Source organism: Tachyglossus aculeatus, chromosome 1 (assembly GCF_015852505.1).
Source record: "Tachyglossus aculeatus isolate mTacAcu1 chromosome 1, mTacAcu1.pri, whole genome shotgun sequence".
In the NCBI taxonomy this organism is placed as follows: domain Eukaryota; kingdom Metazoa; phylum Chordata; class Mammalia; order Monotremata; family Tachyglossidae; genus Tachyglossus; species Tachyglossus aculeatus.
Genome location: NC_052066.1, coordinates 68,946,108 through 68,968,491, shown reverse-complemented (window position 1 = coordinate 68,968,491; position 22,384 = coordinate 68,946,108). Strand labels below are relative to the sequence as shown.

At 44.4% G+C, this 22,384-nt stretch overlaps 1 protein-coding gene across 2 annotated transcripts in view; it reads right to left on the bottom strand.

Moving 5' to 3' along the window:
• The window catches only part of DIS3L2 (DIS3 like 3'-5' exoribonuclease 2), a 566,950-nt gene that overhangs the window by 260,609 nt on the left and 283,957 nt on the right, over window positions 1–22,384 (bottom strand). For both annotated transcript variants that reach the window (XM_038750342.1, XM_038750351.1), the window contains exon 9: window positions 15,928–16,101. In XM_038750342.1, the coding sequence (XP_038606270.1) occupies window positions 15,928–16,101 (174 nt within the window). The remainder of the gene's footprint in view (window positions 1–15,927; window positions 16,102–22,384) is intronic.

Below are 22,384 nucleotides of genomic sequence, written 5' to 3'. Positions count from 1 at the left end.
TGCATCCGCCTCCTTGCTGATCTCCCTGCCCCCTGTCTCTTCCCTCTCCAGTCTGTACTTCACTCTGCTGCTCAAATCATTTTTCTAATAAAATGTTCAGGCAATATCATCCCACTCCTCAAGATCGTCTAACGGTTGCCCATTCAACACCACATCAAACAGAAGTTCCTTGTAAGAGAAGCCCCATGGACTAGTGGAAAGAGCACAGGCCTGGAAATCAGAGGACCTGGGTTCTAATACTGGCTCTGCCACTTGCTGGCTGTGTGACCTTGGGTAAATCACTTCACTTTTCTGTGCCTCAATTTTCTCAACTGTGAAATGGGAATTAAATCCCACTCCCTCATACTTACAGTTTGAGCCCCATGTGGGACAGGGACTGTGTCCAACCTCACTTGTATAATAATAATAATGGTATTTGTTAAGCATTTACTATGTGCCAAGCACCGTTCTAAGCACTGGGATAAATACAGGGTAATCAGGTTGTCCCACATGGGGATCACACTTTTAATCCCCATTTATTTCAGGTAACTGAGGCACAGAGAAGTTAGGCGACTTGCCCAAGGTCATACAGCAGACAAGTGGCAGATCCAGGACAGAACCCATGTCCTCTCACTTCGAAGCCTGTGCTCTTCCCAGTATGCCATGCTGCTTCTCTACCCCAGCGTTTAGAACAGTGCTTGATAGTAAATGCTTAATAAATACCATAACAAAAATTGGGTTTAAGGTACCTTTCCACCTTACCACCTCCTATCTTACCTCACTGACATCCTACTACAAAACAACATGTTCACTCTGCTTCTCTATCACTAACCCGCTCACTGTACCTCAATCTCATTTTCTTGCCACCAACCCCTCAAACACATCCTGCATCTGGCCTAGAACTCCTTCCCTCTTCATATAGGATGGACTGAGGACGTGGCAGCAATTCAGATGGAGAGGAAAGGGTGGATTTTAGTGATGTTGTGAAGGTTGAACCAACAGGATTTCGTGATAGATTGAATATGTGGGTTGAATGAGAGAGATAAGTCAAGGATAACACCAAGGTTAAGGGCTTGTGAGACAGGAAAGATGGTGCTCTCTACAGTGATGGGAAAGTTGGTGGGGAGGGGGACAGGGTTTGGGTGGGAAGATAAGGAGTTCTATTTTAGTTAAGTTTGAGGTGCTGGCAGGACATCCAAGTAGAGACATCCAAGTAGAGATATCCTGAAAGCAGGAGGAAATGTGATATTGTAGAGGGAGAGATCAGGGCTGGAAATGTAGATTTGGTAGTCATCTGCACAGAAGTGGTAGTTGAAGAAATTTTCCCTGACTAAGCCCTCATTTCCCCTACACCTTCTCCCTTCCAAGAGTGATGCACTTGGATTGGTACCCTTTATTCACCCCACCTTCAGCCCCAAAGCATTTATGTACATAACTATATTTTTATGTCTGTCTCACCCTCACCCTGGGCTCTATATATAGGAACATGTCTTGTTCCTCTATATATATGGGAACATGTCTTGTGGGCAAGGAATTTGTCTACCAACTAGTATACTGCACTCTCCCAAGCTCTTATTACAGTGCTCTACACCCAGTAAGCTCAAGAAAGACCATTTATTGATGGACTGATTGCCCAGGACCAAGTTTTCATTAAAGAACATACTAATCCTTTACCTAGGGGAATTTACAATCTAGTATGGAAGACAAGACCAACATACAAGCAACATCTTTCAAGACATCTTTGACATATGCTTATACTCAGGATTCAACAAAAAGTGTAATGAAGGAGAGGGTGGATTAGGGTGGATTCTCACCAACGTGCAAATGGGGAAACTGAGAGCCATACATACTTTAGTGGCTTACCAAGAGTAACCCAGTTAGCCCAATAACCTGAACTGTTCTTTCTTCTAGACTATGGAAGAGGTTTCTCTACTTGGAATTCAATCAATCAATCACACAATGGCCTTTACTGAGCATTTAACTGTGTGCAGAGCCCTGGACTAAACACTTGGAGAGAGTACAACAGAGTAAGTAGACACGATTCCTGCTTTCAAGGAGCTTACAGTCTTTCTGGACTTCACTTACTGGAAAACGTTTTCTGAAGACAAAACTAAAGCTTGTTCTCACCAAAAGATTCAATAGCTATTCTGATTAATTTGAATTTTGTTCCAAGGCAATTATATATTCTAATCTGGGGCATCACCTCATTCTTGCTAAGGACAACACAATGTATAAGGCTAATCTATGAGATAATTCATCAATCAATATTTACTGAACACTTATTATGTGCAGAACACTATACTAAATGCTCTGCCCTCAAGGAACTTACAATATAGTTGGAGAAATAGGCCCTAGAAAAGAGAATCTTAGTATCTCACTGGCTCCTGCTTTTGATAGCTAATATATCAGGATATTTCCAACATCATTAAACTGGGTTTAGAAACAGGCCTGTTTTAACAAGAAGTCCAATTTCAGGATTTCAGAGCAAAAAAAAAACCCATCTCATGACAGCCATCTCTTAGTAATGTACTTAATACTGTACGAATAGCCTTGGCAAAAAGACCACCCGTCTTAGCACAGTTAGGTGGAGAAGCAGGTTGATGAAGGATAGAAATTCAATTATGGAGGATCCCTGTGAGAAGACAAGGAAGGACAGCTGTTGAAAAGCAGCCATTAGCAGGAAAGGTCACAAGGTTTTTCTGAGAGTAAAAGTACAAGTGGAGTTTAGGAAGCGAACCAGGATGTGGGATCTTGTTGAAACCTGCAAGAAAGATACATCATTTTGGATGTAATTACGTAACTAGGAATTAAGCCAGGCATTTCCCCAGTCCCTTGTAAGTGGCTAGGGGTATTTCACCTCCTATGGTCACCAGCAATCTTTATGTTGGACAGTGATATTTCCATGTGACACATAATACGGGGAAATGCTCAATATGGGGAAATGCTGAATAGAAGAGTGAAAAAATTACTGGACTGCTACTGGGGTTTTTGTTTAATCCAAAGCACAGTCTAAAGTGCACAAGGAAATTCTGTAAATCTGGAATTCAGAAGTAGATCTCTTAGCCCTATCCTTCTCTGTAAAGAAGCAAATTAAGATGAAATGCATGGAACAGTAATGAGATACTGTGAGATGTTTCAGCACATGTGCATATATGCACATAAAACTGTACGTTCAATTTAGTTATTTTGAGTCCAGTGTTGGTAAATATTTTTTATGTCTGTATCCCTTAATAGGGCACAAGCTCTTTTTGGTCAGGGAGCGTCATCTTACACTTCTGTGGTATATTTAGAACAGTGTAATGCACTCATTAAGCATTCAATTAAAATAAAATGAAATAAATGACTAAATACATATTGAATTAATACTCTCACTAGTTTTAGGAGGCAAAGGGCAAAGAGGGAAGACGGATAATAACAATAATAATAGTACTAGTTAAGCACTTACTATGTGCCAAACTCTGTTCTAAGCACTGGGGTAGAGAAGCTGCGTGGCTTAGTGGAAAGAACACAGGCATGGGAGTCAGAGGTCGTGGGTTCGAATCCTGGCTCCACCACTTGTCAGCTGTGTAACTTTAGGCAAGTCAACTCAATTTCTCTGTGCCTCAGTTATCTCTTCTGCAAAATGTGGATTATTAATAATAATAATAATAATGACATTTATTAAGCACTTATGTGCAAACACTGCTCTAAGCACTGGGGAGGTGAGAAGGTGATCAGGTTGTTCCACAGGGGGCTCAAAGTCTTAATCCCCATTTTACAGATGAGGTAACTGAGGCACAGAGAAGTTAAGTGACTTCCCCAAAGTCACACAGCTGACAATTGGCAGAGTCAGGATTTGAACCCATGACCTCTGACTCCAAAGCCCATGCTCTTTCCCAGTGAGCCACGCTTCTTCTCCTAAGACTGTGAGCCTCATGTAGGACAACCTGATAACCTTGTATCTACCCCAACGCTTAGAACAGTGCTTGGCACATAGTAAGCGCTTAACAAATGCCATCATTATTATTACTAAGTGCTGGAGTGGATACAAGTAAATCAGGTTGGATACAGCCCACGAAAGGCAGTGTGGCTTAGTGGGAAGAGCATGGACACACAGAAGCAGCGTGGCTCAGTGGAAAGAGCACGGGCTTTGGAATCAGAGGTCATGGGTTCGAATCCCGGCTCCGTCACATGTCTGCTGTGTGACCTTGGGCAAGTCAGTTAACTTCTCTGAGCTTCAGTTACCTCATCTGTAAAATGAGGATTAAGACTTTTAGACTGTGAGCCCACTGTTGGGTAGGGACTGTCTCTATATGTTGCCAACTTGTACTTCCCAAGCGCTTAGTACAGTGCTCTGCACACAGTAAGCGCTCAATAAATATGATTGATTGATTGATTGATTGATTGATTGACTGTGAGCCCCACGTGGGACAACTTGATCCCATTGTACCTCCTCAGAGCTTAGAACAGTGCTTTGCATATAGTAAGCGCTTAACAAATGCTATTATTATTGTTATTATTATTATTATTATTATTATTATTATTATTATGGACTTGGGAGTCAGAGATTGTGGGTTCTAATCCCGGCTCCTCTGTTTATCAGCTGTGTGGCTTCAAACAGTGCTTGTCACATAGTAAGCGCTTGGCAAATACCATTATTATTATTATTATTATTATTATTATTATCATATAAGTAAATCAGGTTGGACACAGTCCCTGTTCCACAATGGGCTCACACTCTTAATCCCCATTTTTTACAGATAATAATAATAATAACAATGGTATTTATTAAGCACTCACTATGTGCAAAGCACTGTTCTAAGTGCTGTGGAGGTTACTAAGTGATCAGGTTGTCCCACATGGGGCTCAAAGTCTTAATCCCCATTTTACAGATGTGGTAACTGAGGCACAGAGAAGTTAAGTGACTTGCCCAAAGTCACACAGCTGACAATTGGCAGAGCCGGGATTTGAACCCAAGACCTCTGACTCCAAAGCCCATGCTCTTTCCCACTAAGCCACGCTGCTTCTCCTAAGACTGTGAGCCTCACGCAGGACAACCTGATAACCTTGTATCTACCCCAACGCTTAGAACAGTGCTTGGCACATAGTAAGCACTTAACAAATGCCATCATTATTATTACTAAGTGCTGGAGTGGATACAAGTAAATCAGGTTGGATACAGCCCACGAGAGGCAGTGTGGCTTAGTGGGAAGAGCATGGGCTTGGGGGTCAGAGATTGTGGGTTCTAATCCCGGCTCCTCCACTTATCAGCTGTGTGGCTTCAAACACTGCTTGGCATGTAGTAAGCGCTTAACAAATACCATTATTATTATTGTTGTTATTATTATTATTATTATTATACATGTAAATCAGGTTAGATACAGTCCCTGTTCCACAATGGGCTCACACTCTTAATCCCCATTTTTTACAGATAATAATAATAATAATAATAATAATAATAGCTATGTGCAAAGCACTGTTCTAAGCACTGTAGAGGTTACAAGGTGATCAGGTTGTCCCACATGGGGCTCACAGTCTTAATCCCCATTTTACAGATGAGGTAACTGAGGCACAGAGAAGGTGACTTGCCCAAAGTCACACAGCTGACAATTGGCAGAGCCAGGATTTGAACCCATGACCTCTGACTCCAAAGCCCATGATCTTTCCCACTGAGCCAGGCTGCTTCTCCTAAGTCTGTGAGCCTCATGTAGGACAATCTGATAACCCTGTATCTACCCCAACACTTAGAACAGTGCTTGGCACATAGTAAGCGCTTAACAAATGCCATCATTATTATTACTAAGTGCTGGAGTGGATACAAGTAAATCAGGTTTGATACAGTCCACGAGAGGCAGTGTGGCTTAGTGGGAAGAGCATGGGCTTGGGAACCAGAGATTGTGGGTTCGAATCCCGGCTCCTCCACTTAACAGCAGTGTGGCTTCGTACAGTGCTTAGCACATAGTAAGCGCTTAACAAATGCCATCATTGTTACTGTTGTTACTAAGTGCTGGAGTGGATACAAGTAAATCAGGTTGGATACAGTCCATGAGAGGCAGTGTGGAGAGCATGGGTTTGGGAGTCAGAGGTTGTAGGTTCTAATCCCAGCTCCTCTACTTATAATAATAATGATGGTATTTATCACTTATCACCACACACATCAGCTGTGTGGCTTCCCCAATGCTTAGAACAGTGCTTGGCACATAGTAAGCGCTTAATACCATTATTATTATTATTATTATTATTACTATTATTATCATACAAGTAAATCAGGTTGGACACAGTCCCTGATCCACAATGGGCTCACACTCTTAATCCCCATTTTTTACAGATGAGGGAACTGAGGCACAAAGAAGTGAAGTGACTTGCCCAAGGTCACACTGCGGACAAATGGTGAAACCAGGATTAGAATCTTTGACCTCTGACGCCCAAGCTTGTGCTCTAACCACTACGCCATACTGCTTCTCTATAAGCAGATGGGAGCACGTCAGTGAGAAAGACATGGGTCTTCAACTATAAGACGAGGCAGGAGAAAACAAGAGACAATAGTTCTTGAAACCACCCCAGTTGGCCCGGGATCACTGTATTTGATTCCACTGAACTTAATTCTGCCCTTTCCCAGACTTGGGTCGATGCCCTTCCTGGGGGCAAAGGGAGCCTCTTAATACTCTTCTGACTCCCTAATTGGCAGGAATTAAAAGCCGCAGAATGTAATTCCAACCTACCTCTTTACTCCTCAGAAAGCCCAAGAACCATGAAGCAGCGTGGGCTAGTGGGAAGAGCCCCAACCCCGGAGTCAAAAGACCTGGGTTCTAAACCCAGCTCCGCCACTTACTTGTCTGCTTTGTGACCTTGGGCAAGTCGCTTCACATCTCTGTGCCTCAATTCCCTCACCTGCAAAATGGGGGTTCAATACCTGCTCTCTCTCTCAATTAATTATGTTGCCAACTTGTACTTCCCAAGCGCTTAGTACAGTGCTCTGCACACAGTAAGCGCTCAATAAATACGATTGAATGAATGAATGAATTAGACTGTGAGCCCCATGTAGCACTGTATCATCATCATCATCATCAATCGTATTTATTGAGCGCTTACTGTGTGCACAGCACTGTACTAAGCGCTTGGGAAGTACAAGTTGGCAACATATAGAGACAGTCCCTACCCAACAGTGGGCTCACAGTCTAAAAGGGGGAGACAGAGAACAAAACCAAACATACTAACAAAAATAAAATAAATAGATATGTACAAGTAAAATAAATAAATAGAGTAATAAATATGTACAAACATATATACATATATACAGGTGCTGTGGGGAAGGGAAGGAGGTAAGATGGGGGGATGGAGGGGGGATGAGGGGGAGTAGGGTGCACTTTGTAGAGTGCTTAGCTTTGAGAAGTAGCATGGACACGGGCCTGGGAAATGTGTAAAATGTCATCTGTAAAATGGGGATTAAGAGCATGAGCCCCGTATAGGGCAGGGACTGTGTCCAACCTGAGAAGCAGCGTGGCTCAGTGGAAAGAGCACGGGCTTTGGAGTCAGAGGTCACAGGTTAAATTCTGGCTCTGCCAATTGTCAGCTGTATGACTTTGGGCACGTCATTTAATAATAATAATAATAATGATGGCATTTATTAAGCACTTACTATGTGCAAAGCACTGTACTAAGCGCTGGGGAGGGTACAAGGTGATCAGGTTGTCCCATGGAGGGGCTCACAGTCAATCCCCATTTTACAGATGAGGTAACTGAGGCCCAGAGAAGTGAAGTGACTTGCCCAAAGAGCTGGGATTTGAACCCACGACCTCTGACTCCAAAGCCCGGGCTCTTTCCACTGAGCCACGCTGCTTCTCCTCATGGAGGAGGTGAGCATTCAGTAGGGCTTTGGAGAGAAGTGTGACTGGCAGATTTGAGGAGGGAAGGCATTCCAGGCCAGAGGTAGGACGTGGGTCGGGGTCGACGGCGGGATGGGTGAAAAAGAGGCCCAGTGAGAAGGCTAGCGGCAGAGAACCAGAGTGTGCGGGCTGGGATATAGAAGGAGAGAAGGGAGTGAGGTAGGAGGGGGCGAGGTGATGGAGAGCTTTGAAGCCAATAGTGAGGAGCTTTTGTTTGATTCAGAGGTTGATAGGCAACCACTGGAGGTTTTTGAGGAGGGGGTGACATGCCCCGAACTTTTCTGTAGAAAGGTAATCTGGGCAGCTGAGTGGACTGAAGTGGGGAAAAGCAGGAGGTTGGGAGGTCAACAAGAAGGCTGATGCAATAATCCAGTCGGAAGAGGATGAGTGATTGTACTAACGAGGCAGCGGTTTGGATGGAGAGGAAAGGGCGGATCTTGGCGATGTTGTGAAGGTGAGAAAGGCAGGCTCTGATGACAGATTGGATATGTGATGTGAATGAAAGAGCAGAGTCCGGGACGACACCGAGGTTGCGGGCTTGTGAGATGGGGAGGATGGTAGTGCCATCCATAGTGACGGGAAAGACAGGGAGAGGACACGGTTTGGGAGGGAAGATGAGGAGCTCTGTCTTGTACATGTTGAGTTTTCGGTGGCGGGCGGACATCCAGGTATGTCCCGGTATGACAATTGGTGGAGCCGGGATTTGAACCCATGACATCTAACTCCAAAGCCCGAGCTCTTTCCACTGAGCCATGCTGCTTCTCTGTGCCTCAGTTACCTCATCTGTAAAATGGGTATTAAGACTGTGAGCCCCACGTGGGACAACCTGATCACCTTGTATCTACCCCAGAGCTAAGAACAGTGCTTGACAAATAGTAAGCGCTTAACAAATACAATCATTATTATATAGTAAGCATTTAAGAAATACCACAATTATTATTATTATTATTATTATTATTATTATTATTGAGGGTTATTTTTAAATTGTTAAAATATCAAATTTAGAAGAACACTATCTTTTATACCTCTAACTGGCAACTTCCTATCAGAAAGACTCAATCAATCATTGGTATTTGTTGAGGAATTATTATTATTATATTATATTGTTATTATAATACTTAATAATGCTTAATATTATTAGTGCTTACTAATAATAATACTTGTTCAGTGCTTACTATGTGCCAAGCGCTCTTCTGGGGTAGATACAAAGTTAAACAGGTTGGACATAGTCCCTGTCCCAAATGGGGCACACACTCTTAACCCCATTTTACAGTCGAGGTAACTGAGGCACAGAGAAGTGAAGTGACTTGTCCAAGGTCACACAGTAAACATGTGGCGGAGCCAGGATTAGAACCCAGATCCTTCTGACTCCCAGCCCCATAGTGGCCCTATCCACTAAAGCCACTGTGGATCATTGTACTAAGCACTTGGGGAAATATAATAGACTTAGTAGCCACAGAGTCCTGCCCTCAGGGACTTTATAATCTAGCGGAGATTACACCCAATCGATAGTATTTATTGAATGACAAGTGCTTGGCAAAATAGACATTATCCTGCTTTCAAGGACCTTATATTAATGTGGGGAGACAGACTCTAAAATAAATTACAGGTAGGAGGAAGCGATGGAATATAAGCCTATGCATGTAAGTGCTTCAGGGAGCTGGGGAAGGGGAGAGGGTGTGTGTGTTGGGGGCGAGTACCCATGAACCCGGATGACACTGGTGAGGCTATAAGGTGAGAAGAGGAGAGATGAATTAGGCGAGACCTCCCAGAGAAGATGTGATTGCAGAGGGGCTACAATCCACGGAAAGAAACAGCCCCCTCGAAGGTCACAAATGACCTTCTTGCCAAATCCAGTGACCTCTATTCCATCTTAATCCTCTTCGATCTCTTCACTTCCTTAGGTACTGTGGACCGTCCTCTTCCGGAAACATTACCGAAGGTTGGCATCCCTTACACTGTCCTCTCCCGATTCTCCTATCTCTCTGGCCACTCTTTCTCAGTCTCTTTCGCGGGCTCCTCCTCTGACTCCCTCCTCTAACTGTGGAAGTCCCTCAAGGCTCAGTTCTGGGTCTCTATTTTCCATCTACACCCACTGCCTTGGAGAACTAATTCATTCCCACAGCTTCAACTACCATCTCTATGCAAATGATTCTCAAATCTACCTTCCAGCCATGACCTCTCTCCTCCTCTGCAGTCTTGAATTTCCTCCTGCCTTCAAGATATCTCTACCTGTATGTCCTGCCAACACCTCAAACTAAACATGTCCAAACCCCTAAGTCTGTCCTCTGCCGGTCTGAAGAATGACTTCTTCTTCTAGTCTTCTAAGACTAAAGAAAACACGACTATCCTCCCTGTCTCATAAATATGAAATCTTGGCATTGTCCTCAACTCATCCCTCTCGTTCAACCCAAACAATCAATCTGTCACCAAATCCCATTGGTTCTACCTTCACAACATTTCAAGAATTCTCCCTTTCCTCTCCCTCCAAACTGCTGCCACGCTGAACCAAGCACTTAACATATCCCATCCTGACTATTCTATTTATTTTGTTAATGATGTGCATCTAGCTTTACTTCTATTTATTCTGATGACTAGACACCTGTCCACATGTTTTGTTTTGTTGTCTGTCTCCCCACTCCAGACTGTGAGCCCGTTGTTGGGTAGGGACCGTCTCTATATGGTGCCAACTTGTACTTCCCAAGAGCTTAGTACAGTGCACTGCACACAGTAAGCGCTCAATAAATACGATTGAATGAAAGAATGAATGAATGAATCAGCCTCCTTGCTGACTTCCCTGCCTCCTGTCTCCTCCCTCTCCAGTCTAATTCACTCTGCTGGTTCACATTATTTTCAAAAAAAAAAACAAAACCAACCTCAAAACACTCAGTCCATAATAATAATGATAATAATAATAATAATAATAATAATAATGGCATTTATTAAGCACTTACTATGTGCAAAGCACTGTTCTAGGTTGTCCCATGGGGGCTCAGAGTCTTAATCCCCATTTTTCAGATGAGGTCACTGAGGCCCAGAGAAGTGAAGTGACTTGCCCAAAGTCACACAGCTGACAAGTGGCGGAGCTGGGATTTGAACCCATGAGTCCATGTCTCCCCACTCCTCAAGAACTTCCAATGTTTGTCCATCCACCTTTGTAACAAACAGAAACCCTTTACCACAGGCTATAAGGCACTCAATCAGCTCTTTCCCTCATTCATTCGATCATATTTATTGAGCGCTTACTGTGTGCAAAGCACTGTACTAAGCTCTTGGGAAGTACAAGTTGGCAACATCCTACCTTACCTTGCTGATCTCCTACAACTCAGTCTGAGCACTTTACTCCTCTAACGCTAATCGCCGGCTTCCCTGCCTAAGCCTTCATCTCCTATTCTTCTGCCTTGTCTATGCACTTGGATCAATAGCTCTTAATTACCTTTAATCACCCCTACCTCAGCCCCACATTAAGTACATATCCTTGCACTCCGTCATTTCCCGCTTTTGGGAATTTAATGTCTGTCTTCCCTTTCATACTTAGATGTCAGCTCCTTGCAGGCCCGGGGTCTGTCTACCAATTCTGTCCCAAGTGCTTAGTATACTGATCTGTCCACAGTAAGTACTCAATAAGTAACACTAGGGACTGTCTCTATATGTTGCCAACTTGTACTTCCCAAGCACTTAGTACAGTGCTCTGCACACAGTAAGCACTCAATAAATATGATTGATTGATTGGTTGGTTGATTAGGGAGAGCAGTGGTCAGCTGCATGTGAGCAGGGAAGCAGCATTGCACAGTGGATAGAGCAGCGGCCTCGGAGTCAGAAGGTCATAGGTTCTAATCCCGGCTCTGTGACTTGTCTGCTGCGTGATCTTGGTCAAGTCACTTCCCTGGGCCTCAGTTACCTCATCTGTAAAATGGGGATTAAGATCTGAGCCCCATGTGGGACACGGACTCCGTCAAACTGGATTAACTTGTATCTGATTGCTTTTACAAATGGTATTTGTTAAGCACTTACTATGTGCCAGGCATAGTATTAAGTGCTGGGGTAGATATAAGGTTGTCATATTGGACACAATAAGATCAGAGTCTTAATCCCCATTTTGCAAATGAGGGAACTGAGGTTGTGAGCCCCATAGAGAAGCAGTGTGGCTCCGTGGAAAGAGCCCGGGCTTGGGAGTCAGAGGTCATGGGTTCAAATCCCGGCTCTGCCACTTGTCAGCTGTATGACTTTGGGCAAGTCACTTAACTTCTCTGAGCCTCAGTTACCTCAACTATAAAATGGGGATTAAGACTGTGAGCCCCAGGTGGGACAACCTGATCACCTTGTATCTCCCCCAGTGCTTAGAACAGAGCTTTGCACTTAGTAAGCACTAAACAAGTGTCATTATTATTATTATTATTATTAGTAGTAGTAGTAGTAGTATCTGGACTAAAAAGCTGTGCTTGATCTGAATGCCTTGTATCTACTCTGGGAAATAGTGTTTTAATACATAGTAAAGGCATAATAAATACCATAATTCCTTTCATCGTTCCTATAAACTTCAAGCTAGTTCTCCCAAAATTGGAAAGTTCTCAAAAGTTCTCTAAAATGGGGATTGAGACCATGAGCCCCTCATGGGACTGGGAATGTGTTCAACCTGATTTGCTTGTATCCACTCCAGTGCTTAATATAGTGCCTGGCACATAGTAAGCGCTTAACAAATACCATAATTATTATTATTATTATTAGGGAGAGAGTCTGGGCATAAGGAACTGTGTAAACTCATTGTGGGCAGGGTCTGAGTCTACTCCCCCTCTCAGTATTGCACCTGGAGAGTTTCTCATACTCTACTTGTCTTGCATAGCTATGGGAAGGAGAGTCAAGCAGAAGCCTACCCATTCCATTCCTAGCTTGGCCAGTGGCCAGCAAGTGGAAGGTGATCTGCTACAAGTCAAAATTCACCTGTGCTGGGCAGCAGGGGCATGGGAGAGAGTGGAGGGCAGAGACTTTAGTTTATGTCCGTATTTTTACCAAGAAAACTCTATGGATCTGCTACCAGAACAATTGCAGATGGAGGTGGAGAGATGTGTCCATGGAGTCGCTGTGGGTCGGAAACAACTCGACAACATAAGACAAGATGTATCTGCTAATTCTCTTGTATTATTCTCTCTAAATTCCAAGGATTTAATGACTGATTGAGAGAAAGAGGTCAGCAGTGGGACAGAAAATGAGGCATGGTGATACGTTGGCATGACCGCCTTACTGTGCCTTGTTCTCGCCCGTCCCGCCGTCGACCCCCGGCCCACATCCTTCCCCTGGCCTGGAATGCCCTCCCTCCACACATCTGCCAAACTAGCTCTCTTCCTCCCTTCAAAGCCCTACTGAGAGCTCACCTCCTCCACGAGGCCTTCCCAGACTGAGCCCCCTTTTTCCTCTCCTCCTCCCCTTCCTTCCTCTGCCCTACCTCCTTCCCCTGCCCACAGCACTTGCATATATTTATGCATATTTATTACTCTATTTTATTTGTACATATTTACTACTCTACTAATGGTGTGCACATAGCTATAATCCAATTTTTCTGATGGTTTTGACTCCTGTCTGCTTGTTTTGTTTTGTTGTTTGTCTCCTCCTTCTAGACTGTGATCCTATTGTTGGGTAGGGACCGTCTCTATATGTTGCCGACTTGTACTTCCCAAGCGCTTAGTACAGTGCTCTGCACACAGTAAGCGCTCAAAAGATACAATTGAATGAATGAAATGTGTCAGCTGGAGTATCATGGAAGAGAAGCAAGGATGAGTGGCGCAGAGAGAGTCGAATGGGTACCTCAAAGCCCATGGTTTGATGTGGTGAGGCAAGGAGTAACGTGGCCTAGTGGATACTGCATGGATCTGGGATTCAGAAGGACCTGGGTTCTAAGCCAGGATCGGCCATTTGTCTACTGTGTGACCTGGCTTAAGTCACTTCACTTCTCTGTGCCTCAGTCACCTCATCTGGAAACAGGGATTAAGACTGTGAGCCCCATGTGGGACATGGACTGAGTCCAACCTGATTAGCTTGTATCCACCCCAGCTCTTAGTACAGTATTTGGCATAGAGAAAACACTTCACAAATACCACAATTATTACTACTGATCAATCAGTAGCATCTACTGAGGGCATACTGTGTGCAGAACACTGAACTAAATGTTTGGATAACCACTGGAAGTTGTTGAGGAGTGGGAAGACATGAGCAGAACGATGTTTCAGGAAGCAGCACAGCCTAGTGGAAAAAGAAGGGGCTTGGGAGTCAGAGGACCTAGGTTCTAATCCCAGCTCCATCAATTGTCTGCTGTATGACCTTGGACAAGTCACTTCACTTCTCTGTGCTCATTTGGAAAATAAGGATAAGACTGTGAGTCCCATTTGCGACACGGACTGTAACCAATCTGATTATCTTGTGTCTACCCCAGAACTTAGTACAGTGCCTGCCACATAGTAAGCACTTACAAAATACCATTATATAAAAAAAACAAGATGTTTAAGAAAAATGATCCTGACAGTTAAGTGAGGTATCATCATCATCATCATCACCATCAATCGTATTTATTGAGCGCTTACTATGTGCAGAGCACTGTACTAAGCACTTGGGAAGTACACGTTGGCAACATATAGAGACAGTCCCTACCCAACAGTGGGCTCACAGTCTAAAAGGGGGAGACAGAGAACAAAACCAAACATACTAACAAAATAAAATAAATATTTTAAGTTAAGTGAGGTATGGACTAGAGAGGGGAGAGACTGGGGTCAGGGAGATCTGAGAGGAGGCTGATGCAATAATCAAGTCGGGATATGACAAGGGCATGGACCAATGTGCTGACATTGGATTGGGAGGAAGGGATAGATTCTGGAAACACAGAAGAAAAACTGACGAGCATTCAGAAAACGGTAGTACCATTCCCTTTGTGGAAATTGCTGTCCAGTATTCTCAAATATCCACAGAAACGGGATTCAGGAAGACCCTGAATAAATGAAATCCACTAATCCAGCTTAGACCCCTTCCCTCATCAAATCTTTTATTGAAACAGATCCTGGGTAGCAAAAGTGAGTGATTTGAGACCCATCTTCTCTCTCTTCATTCCAAAAGGAGGACAACCCAATAGTGAAATGCCCAGAAGGTAAACAGGAAGAGAGAGAGGATGAGGAGGAAAAGCAAAGGGCCTGGATAATTCCCCGAGTTGACTCTACAGTAAATTTAAGAAATGCTGCTACTGTTCAGCCAGAAAGGGGCAGGGAGAATGTGGTGGAACAGCCTACTGACACATTATTAAGACTTCAGAATAAAAACTGACACAGCTGTGATGAGTTGTTTAAGAAGTTTCTAGGCTCCAAACAGCCCCATGTGAAGCCCAAAGCAAATGTCAGCACTGAAACCATATTAGGAGGAGAAATATCAGAAAAGGAATACTGTCCCACAATGAAGAAACATCTTCAAAGAAAACGTTATTACAAAAATACCACAAAGTATTTCCCAGCATATTCCAGACCAAAGCTACAGCTTTCAAAGAAGGTTCCAGGCAAAGACGCCTCCATCAGAATTCCCACTCCCAGTTTGCAGAAGTTCGTTTGAAAAAAGCCCTCGTGACCAGATCACTTCTTGACACCAGAATTAGGGGGCAAAGCACCTTGTCCAAATGTGATCCCTCCTTTCCTCTTCTCCCTCTCCCTTCTGTGTCACCCTGACTTGCTCCCTTCATTCATCCCCCGCTCCCTGCCCCACAGCACTTATCCACATATCTGAAATGTACTGATTTATATTAATGTCTGTCTTCCCCCTCTAGACTGCAAGCTTTTTGTGGGCAGGGAATGTGTTTGCTTATTGTTATAGTGTACTCTCCCAAGTGCTTAGTATGGTGTTCTGCACATATTAAGTGCTAAATAAATACGACTGAATGAATGAATGAATGAATGAATGAATGAAGGGAGCGGGGTTGTTGCCCGCCCGAAACGTAGAGAAAATCCCAGGGATAGGCTAGAGGAGATCCAAGAACCAAGCACGGGCACAATCTGAGGAGGGTGGGGAAGTGAAGGAACCTTGCCAAAGACCAATAAGGACTTGGGGTGCTTACCTTAAATCTCTTCTCTTCGAGAATTCGGTGGGAGGGATGGTCCAGGGCATACCTTGGGGCAGGCAGCTCAAAACTTCTGGAGAAAAATCAGAGAAGTCTACCCCATATTCCATCAGGATCCCTTCTGTTTCCGGTTCAATCTCACCAGCCTGGCCAAGACTCTTAGCCAGACGCCTGTGAACAGAACATACGAGAGAGACAAAAGGGATTAGGAGGGACGGGGATCCCAATGGAGTTAAACCTCTCTTTCAGTAGGAATGGTTGCCCTACTGAAGAGAGAAGGTAGATGAGGTGCCAAAGTTTCTAGAGGCCTCTTCTGGAATCATCCTGGTTGGTTCCAAACAAGACCAGCAAGAGCCAAACAACAAATGATTTGGATCGAAAAGCAGAGAGGCCTAATGGAAAGAGCACGGGTTCTAATCTCGGCTCCACCACTTGCCTGCCGTGTGCCTCGGGGAACTCACTTAACTTCTCCGTGCCTCAGTCTCCCCATCTGTAAAATGGGAATAAAATATCTGTTCTCCTTCCTTCGGAGTCCATAAGCCCCATGTGGGACGGACGCAGTGTCCCAGGGTCAGAACTGATTACCTTATACCTACCCCAGAGCTGAGTACTGTGCTTAGGGCATAGAAAAGACTAAATAAATATCATCATTTCAATGAATCTGGAGGACAGCGATAGGGAACGTTATCCCTTACAATCAAAACAGTACATAGTCTCCTTCCTCCTCTTGTTTTAAATGAGCTACCTTGCTCCAAAGGAATTCCACTTTCCATTTAGGGGCAAATTTCTAAAACCATACCATGAGTAGTTGTTTGTGCGTTAGCTAGTATAGGATGTCTAAGAAAAAGACACAAAGAAGAGAGCCTGGAATTGGAAAGGGGGTGGGGAAGGTGACCAAGACAGAAAGGGGAGGGTCTTCTTTTATGTTCAGTGTCATAAATATTTATCGTGCACATTGAACTAGAGGAGTCTCTTTGACATTTTTTTCTCTATTTATTTGGTGTGGGGGGGCGGGTGCCCCAGAAACATAGCATCTCAATTTCCAAAGGGCTCTTGCTTTGCTCGCTATTCTTCATTCAATTACCTGAAGCATAAAGGGGTCAAGTAATTCCCCAGACCACACAACGAGTCCGCGGGTTGGGCAAGATTAGAATCTCGGATCTTCCTGGCGCCTAGCCCCTTTAGCTAACCACGAGAATATAGCCTTCCCTTACGGATTGATGGAGACAGGAGGGAGCTCGGATAAACAGACTTGCCAAATCGAAAAACCAGACTCCATTTCCTGTTGGGGAGCGGGGCCAGAGAGGGCAAAGACCTCCGGTCCCACGATTTCTATTGATCGGGTCTAAGCGGCCAGACCGGATCATCTGATCGAGGTTATTAGGTGAGCCGTCATCAATGGAAATGCGGTTTTACATTAAAACCTGGTGGCTTTCAAGCCGTTAAGATATGTCACACGTGGCCCCTTCTGATTAAATTCGCTAAGACCTTGGAGCGCCTCGAGTCATTTTCGTGTTGATGTTCAATAAGAGGAGCGGGGGTCTCTGCTTCGCCCTCCAACTCCGTTACGGAAAAACAAATCTCCCACCTCCGCTTCACAGCCCTGGGCTTAAAACATGGAAAGCAGCTGGAATTTGGAATCGTCCAATAATAACAGAGAAGACATACTGCAGCCCTCGGCAGATCTGCACAGTGAGTTTGATCTCTCTAGCAACCAGTGGCAAGGTTAGGTCCAAATTACGTACAGACTTGTCTTCAGATTGGGGCAGGCCTTTGTTTTACCGTCTCCTGTGCCTACGAAATCTCCCGTCCACGCCAGCGTAGACCACACCAAACACATTTCCCAATTCGGAGTGCTAACCCAGCTTTCATTAACGCATCAAGGATTTGGCAGGTGGTTGAAAGGATCTGGGAATCTGCCTCTACGTTCTCTTTTATCCGCTTGGACCTGCGGTGCCGTTAAGTGAGACAGTCCATCGGGGAGCTGCTTCTCCCCTCCTCATAGATCCTTCTCTCCCTTGCAGAAATCTTTCTTCTGTGGTTAGGGCTTTGGAGCGGGGAGTGGGATTTCAGGAGTCCATTCTCATCTCCTCTCATCCTCCATCTCATCTAGAGAAGCAGCGTGGCTCGGTAGAAAGAGCCCGGGCTTTGGAGTCAGAGGTCATGGGTTCAAATCCCGGCTCCGCCAACTGGCAGCTGTCTGACTTTGGGCAAGTCGCTTGACTTCTCTGTGCCTCAGTTACCTCATCTGTAAAATGGGGAATTAGACTGTGAGCCCCGCCGTGGGACAACCTGATCACCTTGTAACCTCCCCAGAGCTTAGAACAGTGCTTTGCACGTAGTAAGTGCTTAATAAATGCCATCATTATCATCTCCTCCCCTGACTCCCTAAACAATCGTGAGGCCTAGGTTGCCGGGACGTCACTACTCTCTCAGGGTTGAGCGGGAGGACAAAAGAGAGTGGAAGTTAAGAGGTCTGGAAAAAGAGATGTCCAGTGAATGAAAAGGAAAAAGAAAATAATAATGATGGTATTTGTAAAGCGATATGTGCCAAGCACTGTTTTAAGTGTTGGGGTAGATACAAGATCAGTCCCTGTCCCACATGGGGCTCGCAGTCTTAATCCCCATTTTACAGATGAGGGAACTGAGGACCCAAGAAAGGAAGTGATTTGCCCAAGGTCACATAACAGACAAGTGGTGGAGCCAGGAGTAGAACCCAGGTCCTTCTGACTCCCAAGCCCGGGCTCTATCCACTAAGCCATGCTGCTTCTCGAAGATAAATGTGTCAGCCCGTTGTACCCTAGAGGAGTCTCTCTTCTTTCGGGAAAACTGACCACAGATTGGGCCCTTCTCTTCTGGCCCACGGTTTTGGAGTGCCCGGCCGAGGCAGACAGCTCCCTCCGTTTCAGTAAATAATAACAAGAATAATAATAATGGCATTTATTAAGCGCTTACTATGTGCAAAGCACTGTTCTAAGCGCCGAGGAGGACACAAGGTGATCAGGTTGTCCCACGTGGGGCTCACAGTCTTAATTCCCATTTTACAGTCGAGGTAACTGAGGCACAGAGAAATTAAGTGACTTGCCCAAAGTCACACAGCTGATAATTAGTGGAGAATCAACACCACCATCTGGGTGAAGCTCCCCAGCCCCAACACCGCCACCGCATCTTGCCTACCTGGGCCATTCATTCATTCATTCAATCATATTTATTGAGTGCTTACTGTGTGCAAAGCACTGTACTAAGTGCTTGGGAGAGTACAATATGACAACACATTCCAGCCCACAGTGAGCTCACGGTCTAGAGGGGCAGACAGACCTTAATATAAATCAATCAATCAATGGGTGATAAGGGGGCAGGGTGCTCTGGGCTAGGCTGAAGGCATTCCCCATCCCCATCTACTCATCTCGGCCCACTCCCCAGACGGTCAACTATTTGACTTCCTCTGCACCAGATGCACTAACACACAAACTCAGAATAATAAAAACGGAGGAAAAACACATTAAATGTCCTTATTTAAACCCACCACGGGAAGTTTGAGCTGAGGCTGGCTCTTGGCCTTGCAGGTTTGCCTCATCGTGTGGAGCTGAAATAGAATAGCACAGCAGGAACTTGGAGGTCTCACTCTTTCTTGACCCAGCAGGAAAAATGAAAGGAAAGAGCACTGACAGGACTGCAAAGGTGCATATGGTCAAAGACAGATCAAGGCAGCCAGGTTTCCTGGGGATTTATGTTCTCTCCCTGACTGACCGAAGAACTGAGCGACACGAAGATCTGACCTCTCTAACTTTTTGACTTTCCAACAGTGGACAACAGGCGTGAGACCATTAGCAATTCTTCTGGCCCCATATTTATGTTTGCTTATTTAATGGTATTTGTTGTAATAATAATTATGGTACTTGTAACTATGTGCCAGGCACTCTATGAAGCACTGGAGTAGATAGAAACTAATCAGGTTGGACACGGTCCCTCTCCCACAGGATGCTCACATCTTAATCCCCATTCTACAGATGAGGTAACTGAGGCACAGAAGCGAAGTGACTTGCCCAAGGTCACCCAGCGGATAAGTGGAGGAGTCGGAATTAGAATCCCAGTCCTTCTGATTCCCAGGCCTGTGCTCTGCTTCTCTAGATCTCCTTCAAATGCTCCTTCTACAGCCACAGTGGATCACCAGCTGTGAATTCTGTATCTTTCTAGCACCCTGGTTTTAAATGAGCTTTCGAGCTATTAAAGCTATTAAAAGGAGATCGGAAGGGCAAGATTTTATTATCTCTCCTAACAGAGAAACGCTTTGTAAGTCCTAATAAAAAGTGACAGTAAAGCGTTTTGCTGTCAGAAAGTGCCACCTATAAATCAGTTCACATTAATGTTAACAAACAACAGCCTCCCCAAAGTGGAGAAAACCATCACCACCAGCATCTTTATTATCAAATGAAATGTACTATAGTAAATTTATTGAACCTCTTAGGCTGCACAATACTTGTGTAAAAGGAGGCAGGCCACCGAATGGAGCACATAAACTCTATCAGCAGAACAAGATGATATAAAAATTGGACCCAAGTCCAAGAAAACAAATAGGGAACTAACTCTTCGCATTCTGTACAGAATTAAATCACTGATAGCTTTGGGGCCATGATGGAAAAGCTAGCTGAAAGGACAAGGGATAATGTAAACAGCTCAGTTCCTCTAAATAATAATAATAATGATGGCATTTATTAAGCGCTTACTATGTGTAAAGCACTGTTCTAAGCACTGGGGAGGTTACAAGGTGATCAGGTTGCCCCACGGGGGGCTCACAGTCTTAATCCCCATTTTACATGAGGGAACTGTAGCACAGAGAAGTGAAGTGACTTGCCCAAAGTCACACAGCTGACAATTGGCAGTCGGAATTTGAACCCATGACCTCTGACTCCAAAGCCCGTGCTCTTTCCACTGAGCCATGCTGCTTCTCTGCGCCACACTGCTCAATTAAGGCAGGAGGAGAAGGCAGGAGCAATAAATTTCCTGGAAACGGATTTTCGCCTTGCCTAGTAAAAGGGTGGTAGTGAGTGACTGTAATATTAATGTAGGCTGGGATATTCCAAGTCTTTTGCTGTGAGTAAAACTACTCCTGGGAAATTCTAAGTACCACCAGAGCTCTTTGGAATTTCCCAGGAGTAGTTTTACTCACGGCAAAAGACTTGGAATATCCCAGCCTACATTAATATGACAATCACTCACTACCACCCTTTTACTAGGCAAGGCGAAAATCCGTTTCTAGGTCAGGCAACCCAGAGGAACAGGAGAAAAGAGCAACTCCGCTCCAGGAATCTATGGGTAAAATCTCAATCCCTGGGTCAGGAAGGGTTGGGTAAAGTGACCTAAATGGTATGCTTTATAGGGAAGGAAGAAGCATCACTCAAGTTAATTTTCCAGACACATTCAGTAATTGGGTATTTTGTCAACCCAATAGCAGGTCTTTGGGGAAAGAGAAATGAAGGAGAGGGGGAAGGATGCCAGAAAACCAACTTTCCTTCCCTCAATAACAGCCATTTGTGCTGCTCTTTTGGTGCCTCTGAAGAGCCCTAAACACTGCTATGTTGTCTGGCAACTTTTCCCACCTGATTACATTTGGAATCCAAGGAATCTTAATTTGCTTGCTGAAAAGACAGCCTGCCTTACAAGTAGGAAATGGCATTCTGATGATGGTTTCCACCTTTGATCGATTAGTTAAAGTGCCTTTTAATAGTAATTAACATTTATTTTATGAGTTTCTAGAGAATGTTTCCCAAGTATCATGTTTAAATGGAGGGAACCTGGGGCAGCTTTTCTTCACTGGAGACCTATTTGATGGCAGCGTGGAGACAGCAGGTTACAGCAGAAAGAAATCCAATAGGCCCGAGTCCCACGTAGTTACTGCATACGGAAATGGGAATAGCCCCAAAGTGAATACAAGGTTGTAAGTACCAGCTCCGCTGTTCCCACAAAACACCAGCAAAACCCAAGAGTGAATTGATTCCCGTTCACTTTGTATTTGTCCTTAAGACTTGAGTTCATTGTCTATTTCAACTCACAATCTGTTGAACTTTATCTTTTCGTAAGTTGAAAGTTGGAAAGGTGAGTTGGAATGTTTGGTTTAGTATGTTAGTATGTTTGGTTTTGTTCTCCGTCTCCCCCTTTTAGACTGTGAGCCCACTGTTGGGTAGGGACTGTCTCTATGTGTTGCCAACTTGTACTTCCCAAGCACTTAGTACACACAGTAAGCGCTCAATAAATATGACTGATTGATTGATTGATTGGAAGAAAGGTATTATGACTATCTGGGGAGTTGGATTCCTTGCTATATAACAGCAGCATGGCCTTGTAGAAAGAGCATGGCTCTGAGAGTCAGAGGACCTGGGTTCGAATCCCAGCTTCACCAATTGTTGCTATGTGACCTTGGGTAGGTCACTTTGCTTCTCTGTGCCTCAGTTTT